Source organism: Microtus ochrogaster, chromosome 18, assembly GCF_000317375.1.
Source record: "Microtus ochrogaster isolate Prairie Vole_2 chromosome 18, MicOch1.0, whole genome shotgun sequence".
Taxonomy (NCBI): Eukaryota; Metazoa; Chordata; class Mammalia; order Rodentia; family Cricetidae; genus Microtus; species Microtus ochrogaster.
This window is the reverse complement of record NC_022020.1, coordinates 47,650,371-47,670,847: the sequence shown is the minus strand read 5'-3', so window position 1 is coordinate 47,670,847 and position 20,477 is coordinate 47,650,371. Positions and strand designations below refer to the sequence as shown.

The following is a 20,477-nucleotide window of genomic DNA, read 5'->3' as shown; positions in this document are numbered from 1 at the left end:
AAGTGATAAATAAAATGTTTCAGCACACCAGATCAATATTGCAAACCATTTGTGTGTCTATGCACTGGCAATGGATAATCTGAAAGTAAATTTGAGAGAGGTAGAGATGTAATAGCTCAGCAGTAGAGCGCTTGCCTTGCATGAGTTCAATTCCCGGCACTGCTAAAAACAAAATAAAGCTGAGGAAACAATTCAGACTGGTGAAATGTCCCAGTGAGCAAAGGCACTTGCCAACAGACCTGCCAATAGGAGTTCAATCCCTAGAACCCACATGGTGGAAGGAGAGCTGACTCCCATAAGGCATTCTCCGACCTCCACACATGCACTGTGTCATGCATATGCATGCACATGCCACACACAGTAAATACAGTTTTTAAAAATTCTGCTTCCAATAGCAAATAGATACAAACAAATATAACAAAAAATAAAAATTATGACAGCTTGAAAATGCAGAAGCACACAGAATGCCATTCTTTCTTCATGAACTAGACTACAGTGCTGCTAAGATAGCTCGAGTTCACCTGGGTCAACATAATAGAATGTCTAGTCCCCTCCAGTTGTCACAACAATACATAGACTGGGTGACTTAAAAACAGACATTTATTTTTTGACATTTCTGAAAAAATTATTAGTATAAAATCAGGACATGTTGGGCTTTGTTGGGCTTTAATGAAGACTCCTCCTGGCTTGGTAGCCACCATAGTAAGTAGAGAGAAGGTGGAAGGAGGGAGGGAGAGAGAGCTCTTTATACAGGGACTAATACCACTGCTTACACAGGGCTCTACTCTCAAGGCCCCATCTAAACCTAAACCTAATTATCCTATGACGACTACACCCCCAGATGCCATCAGGGCAGAGGGTAAAGCTTCTGCATATGCACTTCGAGACAGCATAAATCAGTCCATAAAATTCACATCAATTTACAAAGAGCAAGCAATGAAAATGAACACTGAGGACCCGCACTTCTCACTTTTCAAACTTGCCACGAATAAAGCTAATAACCGTGCAGTGTAGTGACAGCACAGGGATTGGCATACCAATCGGTAGAATAGAATCACGTGTCCAGAAATAAACCTTCATATTTATGGCCAGTTTATTTTCAACAAAGGTGCTAAAATAATTCAATAAAGAAGAACGGGTCTTTCTATAAACGGTTCCAGGAAAACTGAATATTCACAGACAAAAAAAAAAGACAGAAAATAGACTGTTTCATACAAACATATAAAAATTAACTCAAAATTATTCAAAGACAAACATATGGGCTAAACTGTAAAATTTTAAAGAGATAATAGATGAATAAATCTTTGTGACCTTTAGCAGGGTACCAGCTTCTCAGACAATATAAAAAGGAGACTCAGCAGAGAAAAAAAACAGGCAAATTAAACATCATCAAAGCTTAGTTTTATGCTCCAAAATACACGCCTGGTTTTTTTTTTCTTTTTTGAGACAAGGTCTCATTTTGTAGCCCTGGCTATAACTCGCTATCTAGATAAAGCTGACCTCGAACTCACAGATATCCACCTGCCTCTGCCTCTCAAGAGCTGGGATTAAGGAGTAAGCAACCATGCCTGACTTAAGTACACCCTTAAGAATGTGAACAGATAATGCTGCTAAAATAGCTTGAATTTCAATTGGATCAACCTAATACAATGTCAAGTCACCTCCAGTTGTCACAACAATACCATTGACTGAGTGACTTAAAAACAGAAACTTTTTTTCACATTTCTGAAAAAATTAATAGTACAAAATCAGGACATGTTGGGCTTTAATGGGGACTCCTCCTGGTTTGCAGGAAGCCACCATAGTAAGTCTCTCTGCATGGTAGAGAAAAGTGGATAGGAAGGGAAGGAGAGAGAGAGAAAGCTCTTTATACAGGGACTAATACCACTTCTTACAGGGCCCAAATGGAAGAAAATAATTACTTATTAGATATCTACTCAAACACTTTGCTCAAGCTATGTAAGGAATTTTTTATAATGTAATGATAAAAATGTTAACCCAGTGTCAAAATGGACCAAGGAAATGACATTTCTCCAAAGAAGTTATACAAGAGCTAGTTCCAGGACAGGCTCCAAAACCACAGAGAAACCTTGTCTCGAAAAACAAAAAAAACAACAAAAAAAAAATCTCATAAAACTGCCCAATATCAGTAGAATCCAAAGGCAGCAAATCAAACCACAGTGCACACAAGTTCCCATACAAAGGATGGCTAAAATCAGACAATCCCAATACAAGTGTTGAGGAGGATGCAGAGACACTGTGACCCTTGGTACTGTTGGTGGGAATAGAAACAACTGTGCTGTCTTCGAGACTGTCTGACAGTTCCTCAGAAGGTTAAGTCAAGCCTAGAATTCAAAATTCCACTCCTGGGTGATTTTCATTTTAAGAAAAAAATGAAAGCAGAGTCTGAGGAAATGATTGCCAAGAGTGAAGACGGGATCTCCCAACCCCATGTAAAATGCAGCTACTCCAAGTGATGGCAAGATGGGAAGGGGAGACAGGTGGACTGCTAGGAGCTCATGAACCAGCTAGCCTGCCTTGTGCAGGCCAAACAAAAACTAGAAGACAATTAAGGAGCAACAGCCAAGGTTGCGCTTTGACCACCACACCCGTGCCATACACACAGGGACTGACGTCCCCCACATACACAAATACATACACATGCGCACGTACAAAAACAGGTGAAAATGTTTTCACTCAAAGTATTAGACATGATGTTCATAGCAGTACTACTCGTAGTAGTTGAACAAAAGGGACTATCAAATATCCATCAGCTGACGAACTCATAAATAAAATACATTTTGCCTATACAATAAAATATTACTCAGCAATAAAAAAAGGAATGAAATACATTCTCCAACCTTTGGAACATGCAGGAAAGACTACACAAATACATATTTCAATCTGCATATATGAAATAGTCAGAATAAGCAAGATTACTGGGTGGAAGCAGTTGAAGAAATGTAAGTACTGATTTAATGGGTGTATGGTGTATTTTGGATGTGAAGAAAATACCAAATATACTAAAGTATACTAAATATGACTGAGTTATACATTTTAAATAGCTGAATTTTATAGCATGGAATTGTGTGTCATTAAGACTGCTCAAAGAACATTTTTTTTGGCAAAAACTGGATTTGGTTTCAACAGACCCTCATGAACTGAAATTTTGGAGTGTGTTCTGTAGGCAGAAGGGAAGGGCCCCTGAGATGGAAGAAAAGAGAGATGCAAGATGCAAAATTAGCAGAATCTTGATGGAAAATAGAAAATACTTAGCAGTGATAAGAGGAAAAGATATGATGTATAAAATACTTATGGTAGAAAATGTTAAGTGGTAAAAGATAACAGCAATAGCCTTAAATAATCATAACAGGAAGAGAAATTTGAACATTAGTGAGCCAAATACCCCACTCTAAAAGTGAGAATGAGGAAAACAACAGGAAGGAAAGAGTAGACAGAAAGCACAGATGAAGAAACCGAAGTGAGTTCTCTACAAAAACAAGTTAAATAGACAACATGACTGAAAAATCACAAATGTAGGAAGGAGAAATAGGCAAATGTTAAAGTTAAAGCACTAAGATGCTGCATGTGCTGCCATAGTGGAAACACAACATGCTCCCAATAGTTCAGAACAACAGATTGCAAAACCTGGGTTAAAAAACTGATCCTGTCAAAGCAAAACTTACTAAAAGTTACTTTAAAACAATGTTTAAAACTGAATGATTCTGTAGCTCCCTAAGATATTGAACCACTGGAGCTGTAGTTAAAACCTCTTTGCAAAAGAAAAGGAGGGTCAGTAGCAAAGAACTGGATAAGTGGACTATCTTAAGTTTGCAAAGCTCTGACGAAGCGATGTATCAAGACAGTGGTAGTCAATGGTCAATTCTATCCCCACCCGAAACCATAAAAGTGCAATGAACCAAGCATCTATTGGCACTTCTAGACTTAACTATCAAGCCACAGAAGTATAAAGAGGGGGACAGGTTAATCAGAGCCACAAGGTACAGCCACCAAAACCCAAACTTTAGGGACCTTCAGAGGACAGGTGACCCACTGGAAAGATGGTTCAGTGGTTTAGAGCACTAGTTGCTCTTGCAGACCAGGATTTGGTTCCCAGCACCTATACAACCATCTATAACTCCAGTTCTGGAGGATCTGATGCCTCTTTTCACCTCTGAGGACACCAGGCATGCACGTGGTACACAGACATACATGCAAGCAGACCCATACATACAAAATAACATAAATGCATCAAAAAAATAAATTTAAGATGGCAGTGCCATACTGGATAAATTATCAATATAAAGCAATTCTAGTATATTACATAAAGTTTTCCATGGAAATTAAGAGTCTGTTAAAATTGAATTCTTGACAAAAGGTCTGTGATTGCCCACATCCCACCAGCCTTCACCATTTATTGTTAGTGTGTACGTTACTGACACACGGGGTCGTGGTCTAAGGACCCGTAGATAGGCCAGCAGAACTGAATATAGAACCAGAACAAAGCACACAAGGAAACAGGTCTGTTGCTGATCACTGGAGAACAATTAGGCTGCTTCATAAACAAACACAGACATGATTAACTCTCCATGTGGGGGGAAACTGACCGTATAGCCCTCACTAATGTCGATCCCAGATGTGTGGGCTGCAGCCATATGGAGAGCACAACCAAACTTCTAGAAATCAACATCGAGGCATCCTGTTAGGGCTTCAGAGTAGGGAAGCATTTCTTAAATGGGATACAGAGCGTTCAAGCCATAAAGAAAACAATGGGGAATTGACAGAGTAAAAACTGAGCTTGTGTGCCAGAGTCTCCATGATAAAGCTCATGGCTGAGCATCTTCAGGACACATGTTGCTCTGGGTAACTTTAACAGTTAATTTGTCACAATATAGGATCACCTTAGAGGGGGTCACAGTGAGGATCTGTCTAGATCAGCTTGACCTGAGGCTATGTCTATGGGGTTTGTCATGATTGTTAATTGACATGGATAGACCTACCCAGCATGTGGGAGACACCAATTCTTGGGTGGACCCTGTATAAGAGTGAAGAAAACTCACGGGCTACTTAGTCCTGGGTACTAAGCACAGGCGAGCTGGGAAAGGTGGGTGCATTTTGTTCTCTCTGCTCTTGGCTGTGGGTGTGATTATATTTGTGACGCTGCCCGAGAACCTGACTTGACTCCTCTACAGTGATGGACCGTAACCTGGGGTTATAAGCTAAATAAACTCTTTCTCACACACACACACAGCCCCAGGGGAAAAAAATCTGAGGCTGTGACTTCATCTGAAGACATAAAGTGAGAAGACCGGCACTACAGGTGTTAACGGTGGCAAATTGAAAGGGATTCATTTCTGAGCTAAAACACCGCATAAAGCTTCAGTGGGTGAAAGATTTTTACCCTTTTTGCCATGCAAGAAACACAAATGGCCCATAAACATAGGAAGACATTCTCGAATTCACTGATCATCAGGAAAATGAAATTTAAAGTCACACTCTGATACCATTTCACATATGTTATGTTGAAAAACTCAGGTCTCCCCAAGTATTTATTGGTAAGAATGAGGATCTATGGGATCTGCTGGTGGGAACATCGATTAGGAAGAAGGGAAAACTAGAAGGCAGATAGCGAGGCTCCTAGCAGCAGTGTCGTAGGAACAGCACTTGCCAAAGCTGGTTCTCAGCCATGCGACAGCCTCTGCAGCTGCATCCAACCCCACGTGACTTCTACACAGCCCCCAGAGACTGAGCAAGCACAGGATACACGCAAAACGGTCCAGCAGTGACAACATCAGACACAGGCTGTACTAAGTGGCCCGTTATGTGTGGATATATCATAAATGGTAGCCTACAAAGTAAAATAAAGGGTTAATAAAAACCCAATCAGTGACCTGCGGAAAGGGGGCGCTATGGGGGGGGCTACAGACAGGTTTCTCAGGTGCCGAGAATGTCCTAGTTCAGAAACTTGGGACAGGCGTGTGGGTACAAATTTGAATTATTCCTTCAACTGTACAGATGTATTTCTCTTTGTGTTACATATTTCACAATTAAAATGTCTTAAATATTGAATTAAATTGCCCTCCAGGCCCTTCTAACTCTAATCCTGAAATTTCAGAAAATCTAGTCTTGACCGTCTTGATTTCTCTGGCAGAGTCCTAGACCCAGCATCTCCCTAGTAACAAGCTAGTCCCTCACCTCACAAAGGAGCTACAGAAGAGGGAGGGACCTTAAAACTATGCAACACCTGAGATGTACATTCCTCTTGGGCATCTGCTGTGGCTGTGCGTGAGAGCGACTTCCAGGCAGTGTGTCCACAGATAACACTCATGTGCATGTTCCACAAGCATTTTTAACTGGGTCATCTGCCTTTCTTACTGCCCAGCCATATGATCTGCTTTGATTTTGTGTTTATCTTTGAGTGGAGGAGAAAAAACAGAGTGTGTGAGTCTCCCCAAGTAGAGGTCAGAGGTCATTTTCTACCTTGTTCATACATACTCCAGGCCAGCTGTCTCTACCTCCCATTTCCCTGTAAGAGTGCTAGGGTTACAGATCTGCTCCATTGGGCTAGCTTTACATGGGTTCTGAGTATCCAAACTCAGGTCCTCCTGCCTGGGGAGCAGTAGCTTTACCCAGAGTCATCTCCCCAGACCCAAGTAGTTGTCTTTTTTTTTTTTAAATCATCAGACTTTTACATGTGGGGTGTGTGTGTGTGCGCGCGCGCGTGCACACGCATGATGACTATCCAGGTGTACTCATTCTCACGTAGCCCGTGCCATGTGTGCGGCTCCACCTGGCCTCATCCGTACCTGCTGTGCCGCTCCTTTTTGCTCCTTGCCCCCCATCCCTACTCCCTACTTTATTTCCAGGAGTCCCTAAGATTCTTATCAACTTTTACATCCTTCCTACCAGAAACTTCCTCCTCAAGCTCCTTGGGGGAAATGAAGGAACTGATTGTTCCGAGTTTTCTCATGGCCTCCTGGTTTTCTCCACTGGGAGAGATGACTCTGGAGGTGGAGCTGGCAGAGAAAACAAAGGAGAAAAAAAAAAAAAAGAAGGGAAAAACAGGAGCTGTTTCCAATGAGGTAGTAGGCCATGACCCAACTAATTCCATGAAGCAATTGATCTACCACCTGTGTGCCCAGAACAGCCTGTGCTCTGCTTCTGCCTGCTCCCAAGGCCAGGTATTGTTTGAGAGGACGAATTTTCACGGTGCCTGAAAATTGAGCCCTTCCTGGCTTCCTGTCACCACTGTCTCCACCATCTGCCCAGCAAGACTTCAGACTGAATTCAAAATGCTCAGACACACAGCAAGCCCCAAGTTCTTCTCGTGGGCCCACAGGAGGTCAGTTCTAAATTGTCAGCCTTTTCAGTTAGCACAGAAATAAACTGAGGCCCCAGGAAGGAGAAGGCCAAGTTCATGGTCATCCAGAGACTTAGTGGCAAGGATGAGACTAGGGCCTGGTGATCTGATTCCCGGGTGAGCCCATCCCCCACTGTCTGTTAAGCCTGCTGCCAGCCTGCAGAAGCAAGCAAACACTTGCGAGGCATGTTTGCTCACCTCTGAAAGGCTCTCCCATTTCCAGCCCGGCTCCTTTTGCAGAACTCTCAGTAATGAAATAGTGTTTGCTGAGGTGATGTCACCCATGAAAAGCTGGCTCCGCAGATCGACGGGCTTGGAAACTATTCTGTTAGTTTCCCTACCACTGGCCAGGCTTGAGAGAGCCGCCTTGTAGCCACCCAAATCCTCAGGGAACGGGTGCCAAAAGCCAGAGTACCTGCCTGGTACTGTACAGAGAACTGTAACTCTTTAGGCTAGCTGTGTTGTCAAGGCCTTTTCCACCCAATGGCAGCCCATGTGGAAACCCAGGCTACCAGATACTCTCCAGATAGGTGCAAACAAGGGGAACTAGACACGGGACCCAGGGGCCTGCCCAGTTACCTTCCTTTGATTCCTGACTGGCCCATTCTGCTTTTGGCTGAACTGTCTTCTTCTGCTTGCTATGTTTTCATTGTCTCTGAGACTCTTTCCTTCCCATGGAAGAAACAGCCTCTTTCCATAGCTTATCACGTTCGTTTCATAAATGAACTTCCTATTGAGGAATCTTATTCCCACACAGCAGATTCCTTTGATGGGGCTTGCTCCCCCATAAATTTGGTTGTTCGGATACCTATGCATCCACATGTTTTTCTCCTACCTTACTGCTCTTTATTTCCATACAGTGCCAGGCAGGAGAACGCTTCCCAGTCAATATCGGCTTGATTTCTCTGAGTCCCGTGACCTAAGTGTGCGTTGTTTTCAGCAATAGGATGAGCCATCGAGTTCTGGTGGCTGGCCAAGAGCAATGGCGAAAGCCAGCATTGTTTTGTGGCCTCTGGGATATCTCACCTCACCCCTAGTATTCCCAACCCAGGAGCTATCCCACATACGCAAAACCTGAACTTCTTAAATGGGACTGTTGCCTTCCTCCCAGTGGGCTGAAACCATCTTTTCCTGCGTGCCTTCCCTTCAGCCCCTCAGACCCTGCTGTGTCCCAGTCCCACCGGGGGGTACATCTGTGCCCGGCGGCTTCCTGCGTCTGTGTTCTGTTGCATTTCATGTTGTCCGTGCTTGACGTGGACGCCACCTGAGCCAAGGGTCCTCTCATAGTTCCTCCCTCCACACTGACCCGGTTTCTTCCTTTTCCCCACTGTCTGTACCTACGCAATGGCCACATCACCCATAATGCATGGCACTGTCTCTCTGGAGACACATTTGCCTCTTTGCAGTTCAGGGATTGTGTATTTTGCATCCACGCCTAGAAACAAACCAACCCTGCTATTGTCTGCAGCAAGAACCAACCAGACACCTCACATTTGCCATCCCATTGCCAACCCAATTATCTCCTGTTAAGGATTTGGAGCTCTGGCAGTCTCTACATTGCTCTTGACCTGGTGGAGAGTCAGGCATATAGCAGTCTCCCAGAGGATTTTTTTTTTCAATGAGTGTTGCTTTCTCAGATTCATGATACCACCAGCTCCATGGCATGTTGAGAGTCCCAAGGCCTTGAAATTCAGTGTGTTGAAAAGACTGTACAATAGGCATGATCCCCAAGGAATATACATCAGTAGCAACTGAGTTGTGTGCAAACCCAGGCCTGGGAGTCCAAACCAGACTCACACATCTACCTCTGAAGAGCGCTATATGATCTGATGCAGATGGCCCAAAGTCCCGTGAGCTCTGACATGTCACCACCTTATGGCTCCTGATGATAAAGTCAGACGCCAGCCTTTCCCCCAGGAAGGACCTTCTGCCTACCGATTCTCCCAGACTCAACCTGCACTGTTTCTTCCCTTGTTCCTCCAAGTGTGTGGTTGCGGCCTGGCCCAGTCGGGTTTCTTCTTCAAGAACCAGGAGTACATCTGCACCCAGGACTACCAGCAGCTCTATGGTACCCGCTGTGATAGCTGCCGGGACTTCATCACGGGTGAGGTCATCTCCGCGCTGGGCCGCACCTACCACCCTAAGTGCTTTGTGTGCAGCTTGTGCAGGTGAGTACCCCAGGGGACCAGGGATACTGGGTAGGCCCCAGAGGAGAGGAAGACACGGCCTTCTCCAGGCAACTCAGGAGCATATAGGCCTTATACTAGGCCCTGGGTTTCTAGAAACTTGAGGATGGACTGCTCTGGTAGGGCCGCGGGTTTCAAAACGTCCGGCAGCTAGATGCCATCTTGTCTGATGTAAAGCACTGGTTTGACCTATGATGACAGTAGGAAAAGGATCCAAACACCATGATCAGCAGCATTTCATTTCCCAAGAAAAAACCACCAAGGACCTTATCCCTCAGAAATTAGTCTGGAAGCCAAAAAGCTATCTGGCCCAGGCTTCTACACTCTCATCCTCAGGCAGCACAAGGATGTCTGCCGATAGCCTTCCTCCATCCTCCCAACACTATCTCTGGCTGAAAAGAATGACCCCAGTATCTGGCCTCATCTGTGTAAGCCTCGGTAGTGGAGGTCAAATCCACTGCAGCCTCGTTGGTTTTGTGAAGATGACAGATAGGGTGTGTGCAGAACCTGTGGCCGGTGACCGGCCTGCGCTGTGCCTGCTTTTCCCACTGTGACAGCTGTCCAACCACTCTCAGGATGGCTCCTCTCTGCCCACTTCCCTGCCAGACAGCTCAACCACGTGTTAATTTAGCAATGTGCACCAAGGCCCTGCCGCATGCCAAGCAACACATTAAGGAATTGGAAACAAAATGAAGGCAACCTCAGCCCTGCCCACAAATGTGTTAAAATTTAATGGCCATCTCTGATTAAGTCATAAGCAAAATATGATTTGAGTACATGTGTATTTTTATTTGGGAAAAGAAAGTATTGATTAATTATTTTCCCCTGTAAAATCATCACTGGTTAGTTGCCAAATAGAGTAACCAGTTAGAATTTCTGACTAATGGCTGTGTAAAAATCATAACAAATCAGAACAGTGAGGATATAATTACCCTAATTCCCACCCCAAATTTCCCTCCAAGTTGCTGATAAAAAGACAAGTGGGGCCACTTGCTAGGACCTAAACTCAGAGCGCACACACGTGACAGGTACCCCACACCTCATAAGCAAAAGCAGCCACTCAACTTCGTTGACAGTACTGGAGATCTGTGAGTCCTTTGTCATTGGCTGGGCAGGCAGTTGTATGAGCTTGAGACCCCCTGCCTGGAGAAACTGAACAAACACAGAGGAGGAGGCGGGAGTGGTGTGTGGGGAATGATAATCTTCTCATTAGGAAGAGTGTTTTAAGAACTGTCCGTATAGCGAAAAGGAGGAATTGGCAACTTTGGGGCCCACATGGTCTCTTGATACATAGAGATAGGACAAACACTTTGAGCAGGGGGGGGGGGTTGCCTCTCCATTACAGCTGGGGAGCATGTGCTCACAGCCACAGTATGACTTACCGCTGTCACGTGATAAAAATAGCCTAACGCATCATCTGGTTCTGGCCCCCTAGATCCTGAGTGCTTTAGCCAGACTGTCGTTCTGAATGGCACTTGCCCTGCTGGATGCTTTAGAAAGCAAGCTACACATCTTAGAGAATACCCAAGCCCAGGCTTTGCCAGTCAGCAGTAGCCACAGGAACTTCAGGCAGGAGAAACCGACTCTCTTCCTCGTTTCCTTGCAGGAAGCCTTTCCCGATTGGAGACAAGGTGACCTTCAGTGGTAAAGAATGTGTCTGCCAGACGTGCTCCCAGTCCATGACCAGCAGTAAGCCCATCAAGATCCGCGGACCAAGCCGTGAGTCCTCCCCACAGGCACCTGTCTATGAGCGCTGTCCTCCCAAGGACTCTGTCCCACCCTCCATGGATACTGAAGCATGACCCAGTTAACATACAGCCCAGACACAGGCTCCACAGCACAACTCGGGGAAGACGGGTTACTTAGCTATATGTGGTGATGCCCGAGCCACCTGCCAGCTACTTGAGTAGCTCTTTTCCAGGTCGAGCTGGGTTCCTGGTCCTATGTACCGAGGGCTCTGCACCGCGGTCGATCAGGTGTTTTGTTACCGGTAGTTCTTAATTTTTAGAAGCTCCATTAAGCAGTTGCAGTTAAAGCTCATGAAAGAAGTCAGGAATGCCCTGGGAATAAACCCTGCAGGCTGTGCTGGTGCCTCGCGGAGTATGATTCCAAGACCACTGTGTCAGCCTTGTGGATCATCAGCTTGTGAAAAGACAGATGTCTGGGCTCATCTTGAACCTGAGAGAATGGGATCTGGTGCTATCGTTCTGCGTGAGCTTTGTGGGTGATTCCTAAGCTGTTCCTAAGGTTGAGAATAACATCTTGTCATGAGAAAGGCATCCACCATGCCCAAATAATGGTATATTTTATCAAGCCACAGATTTGAGGGGGAAGTATAGATTGAGAGTTGAGAGTGTGTCTTAGAGAGGTTCTACGCTACGCTGCACAGCCCATCCATTCAAGTGTGTGTAGTGGCCAGATGTTTACATCACTGTTCCTAGATGCCCTTAGAGAGCTGTGGACTGCCTGCCTGCACCCACAAGCACACACAGACCCAGCCCCCTGGTTCTTCTAAGCCACACTGAGCTCCAGTGATCTTTCATGTTATATGACACCCTGGCTGGCCCCATCAAGAGAATCAATGAAAACCCATTAGCCTCCTGTGCTGCATTACTGTGTGGGAACAGAGGCAGCCAGCCATGGCACCAGCACCGTCAGCATGCTGCAGATGCATCACACCAAGGAGGGTGAGCCAAGAAGCCTCCGCATCAGCAGCCCTCAGCTCCCAGGGGCTCCATTACAGTCTGCCTAGCCATAGTGGGCTGATGGGAGAGGCAAGGAATGGGCTCCCTCCCGTGTCTGCCCTTCCTTTCAGTGGAGTCAGATCCTTTCCTGGGATGTGATGCTCAGGGCTCTTCCTTCAGTGTCCTTGATGCTACTCAAGAACAATCTATTGCTCTGGCCAGGTTTTCTCTTGAGGCGGCTGAGTGTGCACCCAGGTAGCCTTCATAACTCTTTGAAATAACATTCCCATGCCAAAAAGACTGATGCTTGGGATAAGAGCTGTGGCTCTGTGGCTTGTCTTCTTTGGAGTCCAGAGGCCAGCGGTCCCAAATGTGGAGTACAGAGAGAAGCAAGCTTGAGTTGTGAGACTGCCAACCTTCTGCAGGAGACGAATGGTCTGGTAGCCTCCCTAAGACTTGATTTCCCCAGCTATGAAATAATAATGGGCTGCTTTACCATCCTCGCAGGGTGTTGTGCAAAGTGCTGTGTTCCTTCACAGGGATCAAGCTAACATAACCGTTTAGATGCACCTTAGCATGACTACAAATCAGAGGGTTAATTAAAGGGGAAGATTCACCCTGAATGTGGGCAGCAGCACCCTTTATGCTGGTGAATCCTTTAGGATGTCATCCTTTGAGATGACAAATGGTCCACCGTAACCAGGCTGAAACAACTCAAAACCACAAGCCAAAAGGACTCTTTTCTCCCTTAAATTGTTTTTCTCTGGTATTCGCTTACAGCAACTAGAAAGGCTGGCTTACTCTAAGTTTAATGTAGAAAACACATCAAAGGAGCATTGAGAATAAGATTCCTAGGTCCAGTGTCAATTCTCTCATGTGCACTGTGTGTTTCTGTTTGTGTGCACTGTGTGTGCACTGGGGTCTCAGACAAGAAACAGGCTTTCTCAATTGAGCGAACGTCTAATATGGGAACATTCTAGAAGAGATTTCTAACAAAGAGATCCTGAAATGTCTCCTCTATAATTTTGCAGATTGGGATAGTGAAAAAAATGAGGGAAAGTTAGGTAATAAAAAGAAAAAACAAGTGAGCACATGGGCAGCTTCCAGGGGAACCAAGGTCTTTGGCTTATTGCAGAAATAAAGGCCTTCACCCATGGATCCACAGACATTTCCTTGAAGTATTTTCTCCCACGATAATCACTGACTGTGCTACAAATGCATGGAATCCCTGACCAGAGGGCACAGAGAATGTCTCCTGAGCACCCAAGGAATAGAGAGAACTAAAGCCAGATCTGAATGACGGAGAAAAACAAACCAAGGGAAGGGAAATGGACAAAGAACTTAAGTCTTTTCTCAAGCTATACGAGCGTGTGAAGTTTCATCTCTGCAGGGTGGATATGTTCTGGAAAAGCAAGAGTAATGTTTACTCTGAGGAATATAGTCATGAACTGTCAAGAGGGAAAAATCAAGTTATCATATGGAAAAATAAAACCACCTCCTCATAGATCTCATAAAGAAGAATCGCTAGCAGGAGAAGCACCAGCACCAACATTCTCACAACCACCATCATCACCATCAGCACCACAGTCACCACATCACCATCACGGTCATTGTCATCATTAGCACAGGTACCATCACCAACAACTCCCCCATTACCACTATCCACCATCATCACCGCTGCTATTTCACCGTCCCCACTTCCAGCCTTTATTCTACTGCCAGGCATTGTAATAAAGGAACAGTTGATATCTCATTTAGTCATTACACGTCCATGAAGGCAATAAGAGTAATTGTTTTAAAAGTAAGAAAACAGAGACTTGAAGATCATAAATGGCTTTTCCGAAGGAGCACCAGTGTGAAGGCATAAGATCTGGCTCTGAGACTATTCAACACCCCCTAGCAAGAGTGTGTCTTTCTAAGTGAAAGCCCCTGTGTTCCTAGACAGGTTGCCTAAAGCAGGATGAGCAATTCACGGTGACTCACGAGCCCACTTACTTTTGCTGACCTAAATGGATGATGATGTAGGCAACCAGACTAAAAATGGCTGCCCGGGATCTCTAGAGGCTTGGCCACTAAAGTGAGAGATCTGAGAGGAACAGGTGGAGGCACTGTGCTTTCTGCCAGCTGAAGGCTGTAATTTTGGAATAGAGAGGAGTGGGCATCTGGCTCAGCAAAATCACCAAGGATAGGGAGTGACTCTCCCAACCCTGCTTTTGGCTCCCAGAGAGGAATACCCATCAGTGGACAAGACTGAAAGAAGGAAAAGGGAGAAAAAAAAAATCTCAGGAAACAGGAAGCCCTACAAGGGAAAACCAGCAGAGTAATAGAGAAAGAAAAACCACAAATAAAGGGCATCCAAGAATCCTAAAAAGGAAGAAGCAGGGCTTCCCTTCAAAGGAGAATTACTCGGGCTTCAGATCAGAGATTTGGTAACACACAGGATGTGGGTGAAAAACACAAGAACTAGAACGACCTGTTACATGAGGCCTGCATTAGTTCTACTGACCTGGTCGTAGGGAAGACTCTTGCCTGAGCTAGCTGCTCAACACCCCCTCCACCGGCTCTCAGCTCAGCCTCCAGCCACTCCCCTCCACCAGCTCCTAATTGGATGTACCTTAGAGTGCTAAGTTCATCTCAGGTGTGTTCCTATCGCTCAGATGGTACTTTTACTGGAATGTGGCCATTTCTGCAAACAGACAATCGTCAAGGAAGTCTTATTGAAGAGTCAGAGAGTTTTATTAATGGCTAACACAATGTCTGTCACATAGCGTTCCCAAGTGACTGTGGATGACCATAGCAAGTGAAACAGAAGCCTGAAGGGTGAGGGAGAGACAGACCATGTTTGCATTTTGTTATTTGAAGGAACCGTCATGGAGGAAAAGAGAAGAGTGTTCCTGGATATATAAGTGACAGGGTCAAGCCCTAGCTCCACGGAAGGGAGACATCCTTGACAGCCATGCCTGCCCAAACTGACTCAAGAAGGGCTGAGTCTTCGGTGTGTAATAAAGCGTAAAATAAGCACCACCTGTCAAAGATAGATTCCTGCCCTGGCTGAGACACTGGATCAAGTGCTCTATGAACTTGGAGCCCCTCTGTAATTGTTAGGTCCTCTTAAGGAGCCACAGAAACACAAGCGTCATATTTATGACCTGAAAAGTGTGACCAGATGCTGTCCGTCTGGACACAGAGGAGACACCTGACCTACCAAAGCCACTGAATTTTTAAACCTGCAGTTTTATTAGAGGGGATAATTTTATTAACAAGGAGACTTGGGTACTGATTCTAGAAAAGTGAAAGGGGGAGCTAAATCTCCAAGTGCTTTGTTCTCTAGCCTATCTGAAGGCTTAAAGCATTTTACAGTTGGGGACCGTCCCGCCCCAGCTTATGTTCAGGGATGTTGGAAATGGCGCTTGGCAGCCATGTGTTCAATGCTGTGCAAATTGACTCTACACATGGGTCATCAAGTCCCAGACACGCCCCACAACCTTCTAAACACACCAACCCTTCCTAGACACACCAGCTCCTCTTCAGGGCCAGATTAAGGACTGTCTGTCTAGCCAGGCTCCCCCAAGTCTATATGTGGCTTCTCCTTGTATGCTCCAAAGTAAAAGTGTGTGTGTGTGTCTTGTGATGCCAATAAGGAGGTCTGACCTCTGGCAAACTTGCCCAGTGACCGTTTTCCTCTCCTAAAATGAACCCTCTGATCAGCAAGACCTGAATTCCCAGGATTTCCCAAGGACTTTGGATGCTGGCTCCACTTCCTGCCCCTCCCACCCCTCTTTACATTGACTGAACAATAGACAGACCAGACCACTGAACTCCATCCTACTTTCTCTTCCAGCTCTGGTTCCAGGGTGACAGTGACAGAGAGCAAAAACATATTTCTGGTTTGGGACAGGCTTTTCAGACAATGATTGTTGCATGCTGGGGAAAGATGAGCATGGTAATTTTGCTCCTTTCCCTGAGCACCATGAGATCCAGTCATTCATATCTTCTTCAGCAAATATCCTTTGAGTTTCCACTCTGTGCCTAGCACCAGGCTAGGCAAGAAAATAGCTTCAGCACAAAACACAAGTATGGCCTTTCCCTAGTTAATTTTTTTTTCTTGTTGTGGTCAAATACTTGGCAAGTAACCATTTAATAAGGAAAGATTTCTTTTGGTTCATGGCTCAGAGAATATAGCATCATGACCATCATGGCAGGGGAAACATGGCAGCGGTAGCGAGTCTCAGCTGTGGCAGTGGGCATGCGCTCACACATCTCAGCAGACCAAACAGCAGAGAAAGAGAATACAGGCGCTGGGACAGCGAACTTTCTCCTTTTCTCTTCTTTACCCAGTCTGGGATCCCAGCCCATAGGGTGGTGCTGGTGACTCTCAGGGCAGCATCTCCCTCCCTCAATTCAGACTCTATAGAAATACCCTCACATCTCAATGTGGGTCTCCATAGAATTCTAAATCCAGTCAAGTTGACCAAGAAGAGGGGGCACTGCGTGGTCCTTATCTAAAGAGGAATGGAAAGATGCAGCCTGTCTCCAGAAACAGGGCTCTCAAATTCCACCATGCAGAGATCATGGTGAAATTAGATGGGGGCTGCAATGGAGCATGCGCCGGCTTCTCGGTGGTGCAAGTATGGCCGGCACTGGGGTGACGGCAGGGAGAACGAGCTTGGACAAATAGTGGTCATAATAGTGGTCATGGTGAGCAGTGGGGGTGCTTGTTCCTTCCTCCTCATTCCATGGTCCTTTCCCACAGGCCAGAGCTCTGGCAACACTTCCTCTTGTCTGGTAAGGTCTCTGGGTACTGGCAGCACCAGAGTGGGAGGAAATGGCATCCGGGGCTGGGTTCCCATGGCATGGGATGATAGCAGAAAGTCGAAGGGACCCAAGATGTCCTACTTTTGTCTTTGCAGACTGTGCTGGGTGCAAAGAGGAGATTAAGCATGGCCAGTCACTCCTGGCACTGGACAAGCAGTGGCATGTCAGCTGTTTCAAATGCCAGACCTGTAGTGTCATCCTCACTGGGGAGTACATTAGCAAGTGAGTATGGCTCCATCTCCCCCTCTCCCGAAGAATACCTGGGCCTCTGCATCCTACAAGGCCTGACCCACTGTCCTCTCCTGAATCTCCAGCATCACCCTTCATCACATCCATTGGAAGCCACACAAGCCACACGGCCACACTCCTAGCCTCTTTCTACCTTAGGCCTTCCCATGTTGTTTCCTCTCCCATGATGCACTGGTGGTCCTCACCTGTGGCTCCTTCCCTTCCTTCTGTATGCCTCCAACTCAGAGATGACTCCACTCCATCACTTCCCACCTCCGTTCTTCCGTTCCTACCCTCAGGCTGCCCAGTTTCTTACACAGGCTACCACCATTTATAATTATACATCTTCATGTGCATGCCTTAGATGGCTCACCATTGACTGAGCTTTCACTGTGCACAAAGAACTAACAGATGGCTTTGGATGGACTAGGACATTAAACCTCCAATGGGAGGCATGGTACACACCTTTGATCCTAGCACTAAGAGGCTGAGACAGGTGGATCTCTGTGAGTTCAAGGTCAGCCTTGTATACACAGTGAGTTCCAGGACAGCCAGAGCTATAATGGAGATCCCCCCAACTCAAAAATAAAAACAAACAAACAAAGCTCTCATGGTACTGATACTCAAAGGAGTAAGCAATGTGCACAGTGACAGTTCTACTCTCTGACCCTCCCTGGTTGGGGACTTTGATATAGTTACTACTGATCCCCAGCATTTAACACAATGTCTGACCTGAAGTTGACACAGTTATTGCATGGGTTTAACAGAGATGGTAGAGAAATAAAATTATCAGGTAAGAGGACTCAGCCTCGGGGACTTACACATAGCAACTTCGGACAAGCTCTCTTCAGGCTTCAGCACTGGTGACGACACAAAATATATTCAAATCCCCGAAGGCAACTGTGAGCAACGACCCTAGCACTTTGACACTACCTGATTCCAGATACTCCCTCTGTCCCATGACTGGCTCGAAGCCAGGAGATGTGAGCTTGTGTTTTCTGTGGAGACACATTCACCAAAGGAGACAAGCTGTGGACGGGAAGAATTGGGACACCAGGGGTCTGTGGGAAGAGCCTGTGGATAATAAGTGTCAGTCATGAGTGACCAAAAGCCCCACACAACACATTGGAAAGCAACAATTGGAGTTGTTTGACTCAGACATGGGAAGGTCTACGACAGGTGTATTAGCTTCTTAAAGATGTCTTCAGCATTACAGAGTCTCTCTCCTCCCCTACTCCCTTTCTCTCTCCATCCTTCCGTCCCTCCTCTGCTTTCCTCTCCATTAGATTTGTCCCCAGGTCGATGAAGTAGCAAAGAAAATCACCAACAGTGCCTGGGTTTTGATCATCAGTTCAGCAGGCCTAGTGAAGAGAGAGGCCTTTCTATAAAAACTGCCACAGAAGTCTGGTGACTCCCTCTGGGTTAGCTGCTTTACTTCACCGCTCCCTCTCAAACACTAACCAGGAGGGCAGAAGGGCCCAACCTCTAAGGCAGCCTTTTGTTGACATTTAGAAAGCTGGATAAGAAAGAGTTGCTTACAAAGGAAAAGTCCAGGAAGAGGAAATAGCTGCTGGCCAGACATACCCACCTGTGCCCAAGGTGCAAAGGGGGCTATTGATAGTCTGAGAAAGGAAGGGTCCCTTCTAACCAGCTGCAAGTGGCATCTGGAGTCTGAGCCTTGTGGAAGGTTTGAGCTGGGCCTTGAAAGAGTGAGTAAGATTCGAAACACAAAGACAAGCTTGGAGACAAAATCCCAGCCCATCCAGGGCAGTAGGGTGGGCATGGGTTAAACACTTCCCTCCTCTTTGGGAACTCAAGTGTGTATACACAGGCGAAGCAGAATGCCAGGCTGCAGAGGTGAGCTGAGCAAGTCACTGAGAGCCCTCGATGCCATCTCAGTAGATGGCAGACATTCCTCTCTAAGCATGCTGGGTAAGGAATGTCTGTGGGAAGTCACCAGCCAAGAGTCATTGGTTCTAAGTTAGAACTTTTTGGGGCAGTGAGGGCTTGTGCAGAACTCTGGAGCCCCAGCCTAGACTGCCAGCCTCCCTGGGCGTCGGCAGTCTGGCTCTGGGCCCCTCACCTGCTGCAACCAAGTGGTAGGAGAGCCATGAAACTATTACAGTTGCTCAAGGCAGAAATCCTTCTGCCTAGGGGACCTTGGCCAAGGACTCAGCAGCTCCAAGTCTTACTGTGCTCATTTGTGAAAACAGGGTTAATAAGATGTTATGTTCCAAAGCTCTGTGTTCCATATCTAATAAGGACACAGTAAATGTGCTCTTTCCCATCTGCCTCTGTTTATAATCATGTAGATTTCCAATTCTCTAAGGCATTCCCCAACCCAAGAATCTGAGTGAAGGTGTATCAGCATCTTTACCCAGATAGAAATTTTTTTTTTCTTTGCAGTTATCCATGCTTACATCCACAGAGTAAGAACGTGGTTAGAGGTCAGGGAAAGAGTCAGGGAGGTTTCATGGCTCACGGACAACGGCTACTTTAACTTCAGGCAATGCTAACACCTCGCTCCCATGAAGAGCTCCAGGTGGAGACAGAGAAATAGCCTGCCTGCTCTTTAGGCCTATCAGAGTCTGAGCCGTGTTACCCTCCCCCCAAAAGTGGGCAACTGTCTCCTTGAGGACTCTCACGGCCACCGTGGTGATTACTGCCTTTCCTGAGTAGACAGTGAGCCAGGTAGGCACTGATGGAACCCTAGCATATACTGAGCCCATCTCATGAAAATGTGGGGAGAAATCAGACCACCTGAGTTTGAGCCTCAAGTGTAAACAGATCCTGGGTGACCTGGGGAAGTTACTTACCTATTCCACACATGGGCTTGTTCATTCAACACACTGGAAAACGAATAGGACCAACTTCCCTGGGCTGCCATAACCAGTAAATGACATGATCCGCGTGCATCAATCACTATCAAAGCAAGAAATGCCGGCTATTAGCCGTAGAGAACAGTGTAGCAGGCCATAGCAGGGCTGGTGAGAGCCTTTATCGGTGGAGAAAAACACTTATCACAGGACGGGCACCTGAGTTCAATCCAAAAGCTGATTCCTGGAACTCATATGTAAAAGTGGAAAGAGAATAAACTCCACAGTTACGCTCTGACATCCACATGCCTACACACACACACACACACACACACACACACTGATAATAATAAATAAATAATTCAAAAGAATGAGCCATGGCAATCTA

The 20,477-nt window shown here is 46.0% G+C and overlaps 1 protein-coding gene across 7 annotated transcripts in view; it reads left to right on the top strand.

Annotated features, from left to right (window-relative positions):
- The window catches only part of Ablim3 (actin binding LIM protein family member 3), a 116,905-nt gene that overhangs the window by 49,572 nt on the left and 46,856 nt on the right, over nucleotides 1-20,477 (top strand). For all 7 annotated transcript variants that reach the window (XM_005356180.2, XM_026783367.1, XM_026783366.1 and 4 more), the window contains 3 exons: nucleotides 9,345-9,528; nucleotides 11,153-11,265; nucleotides 17,141-17,267. In XM_005356180.2, coding sequence (XP_005356237.1) covers nucleotides 9,345-9,528; nucleotides 11,153-11,265; nucleotides 17,141-17,267 — 424 coding nt within the window. The remainder of the gene's footprint in view (nucleotides 1-9,344; nucleotides 9,529-11,152; nucleotides 11,266-17,140; nucleotides 17,268-20,477) is intronic.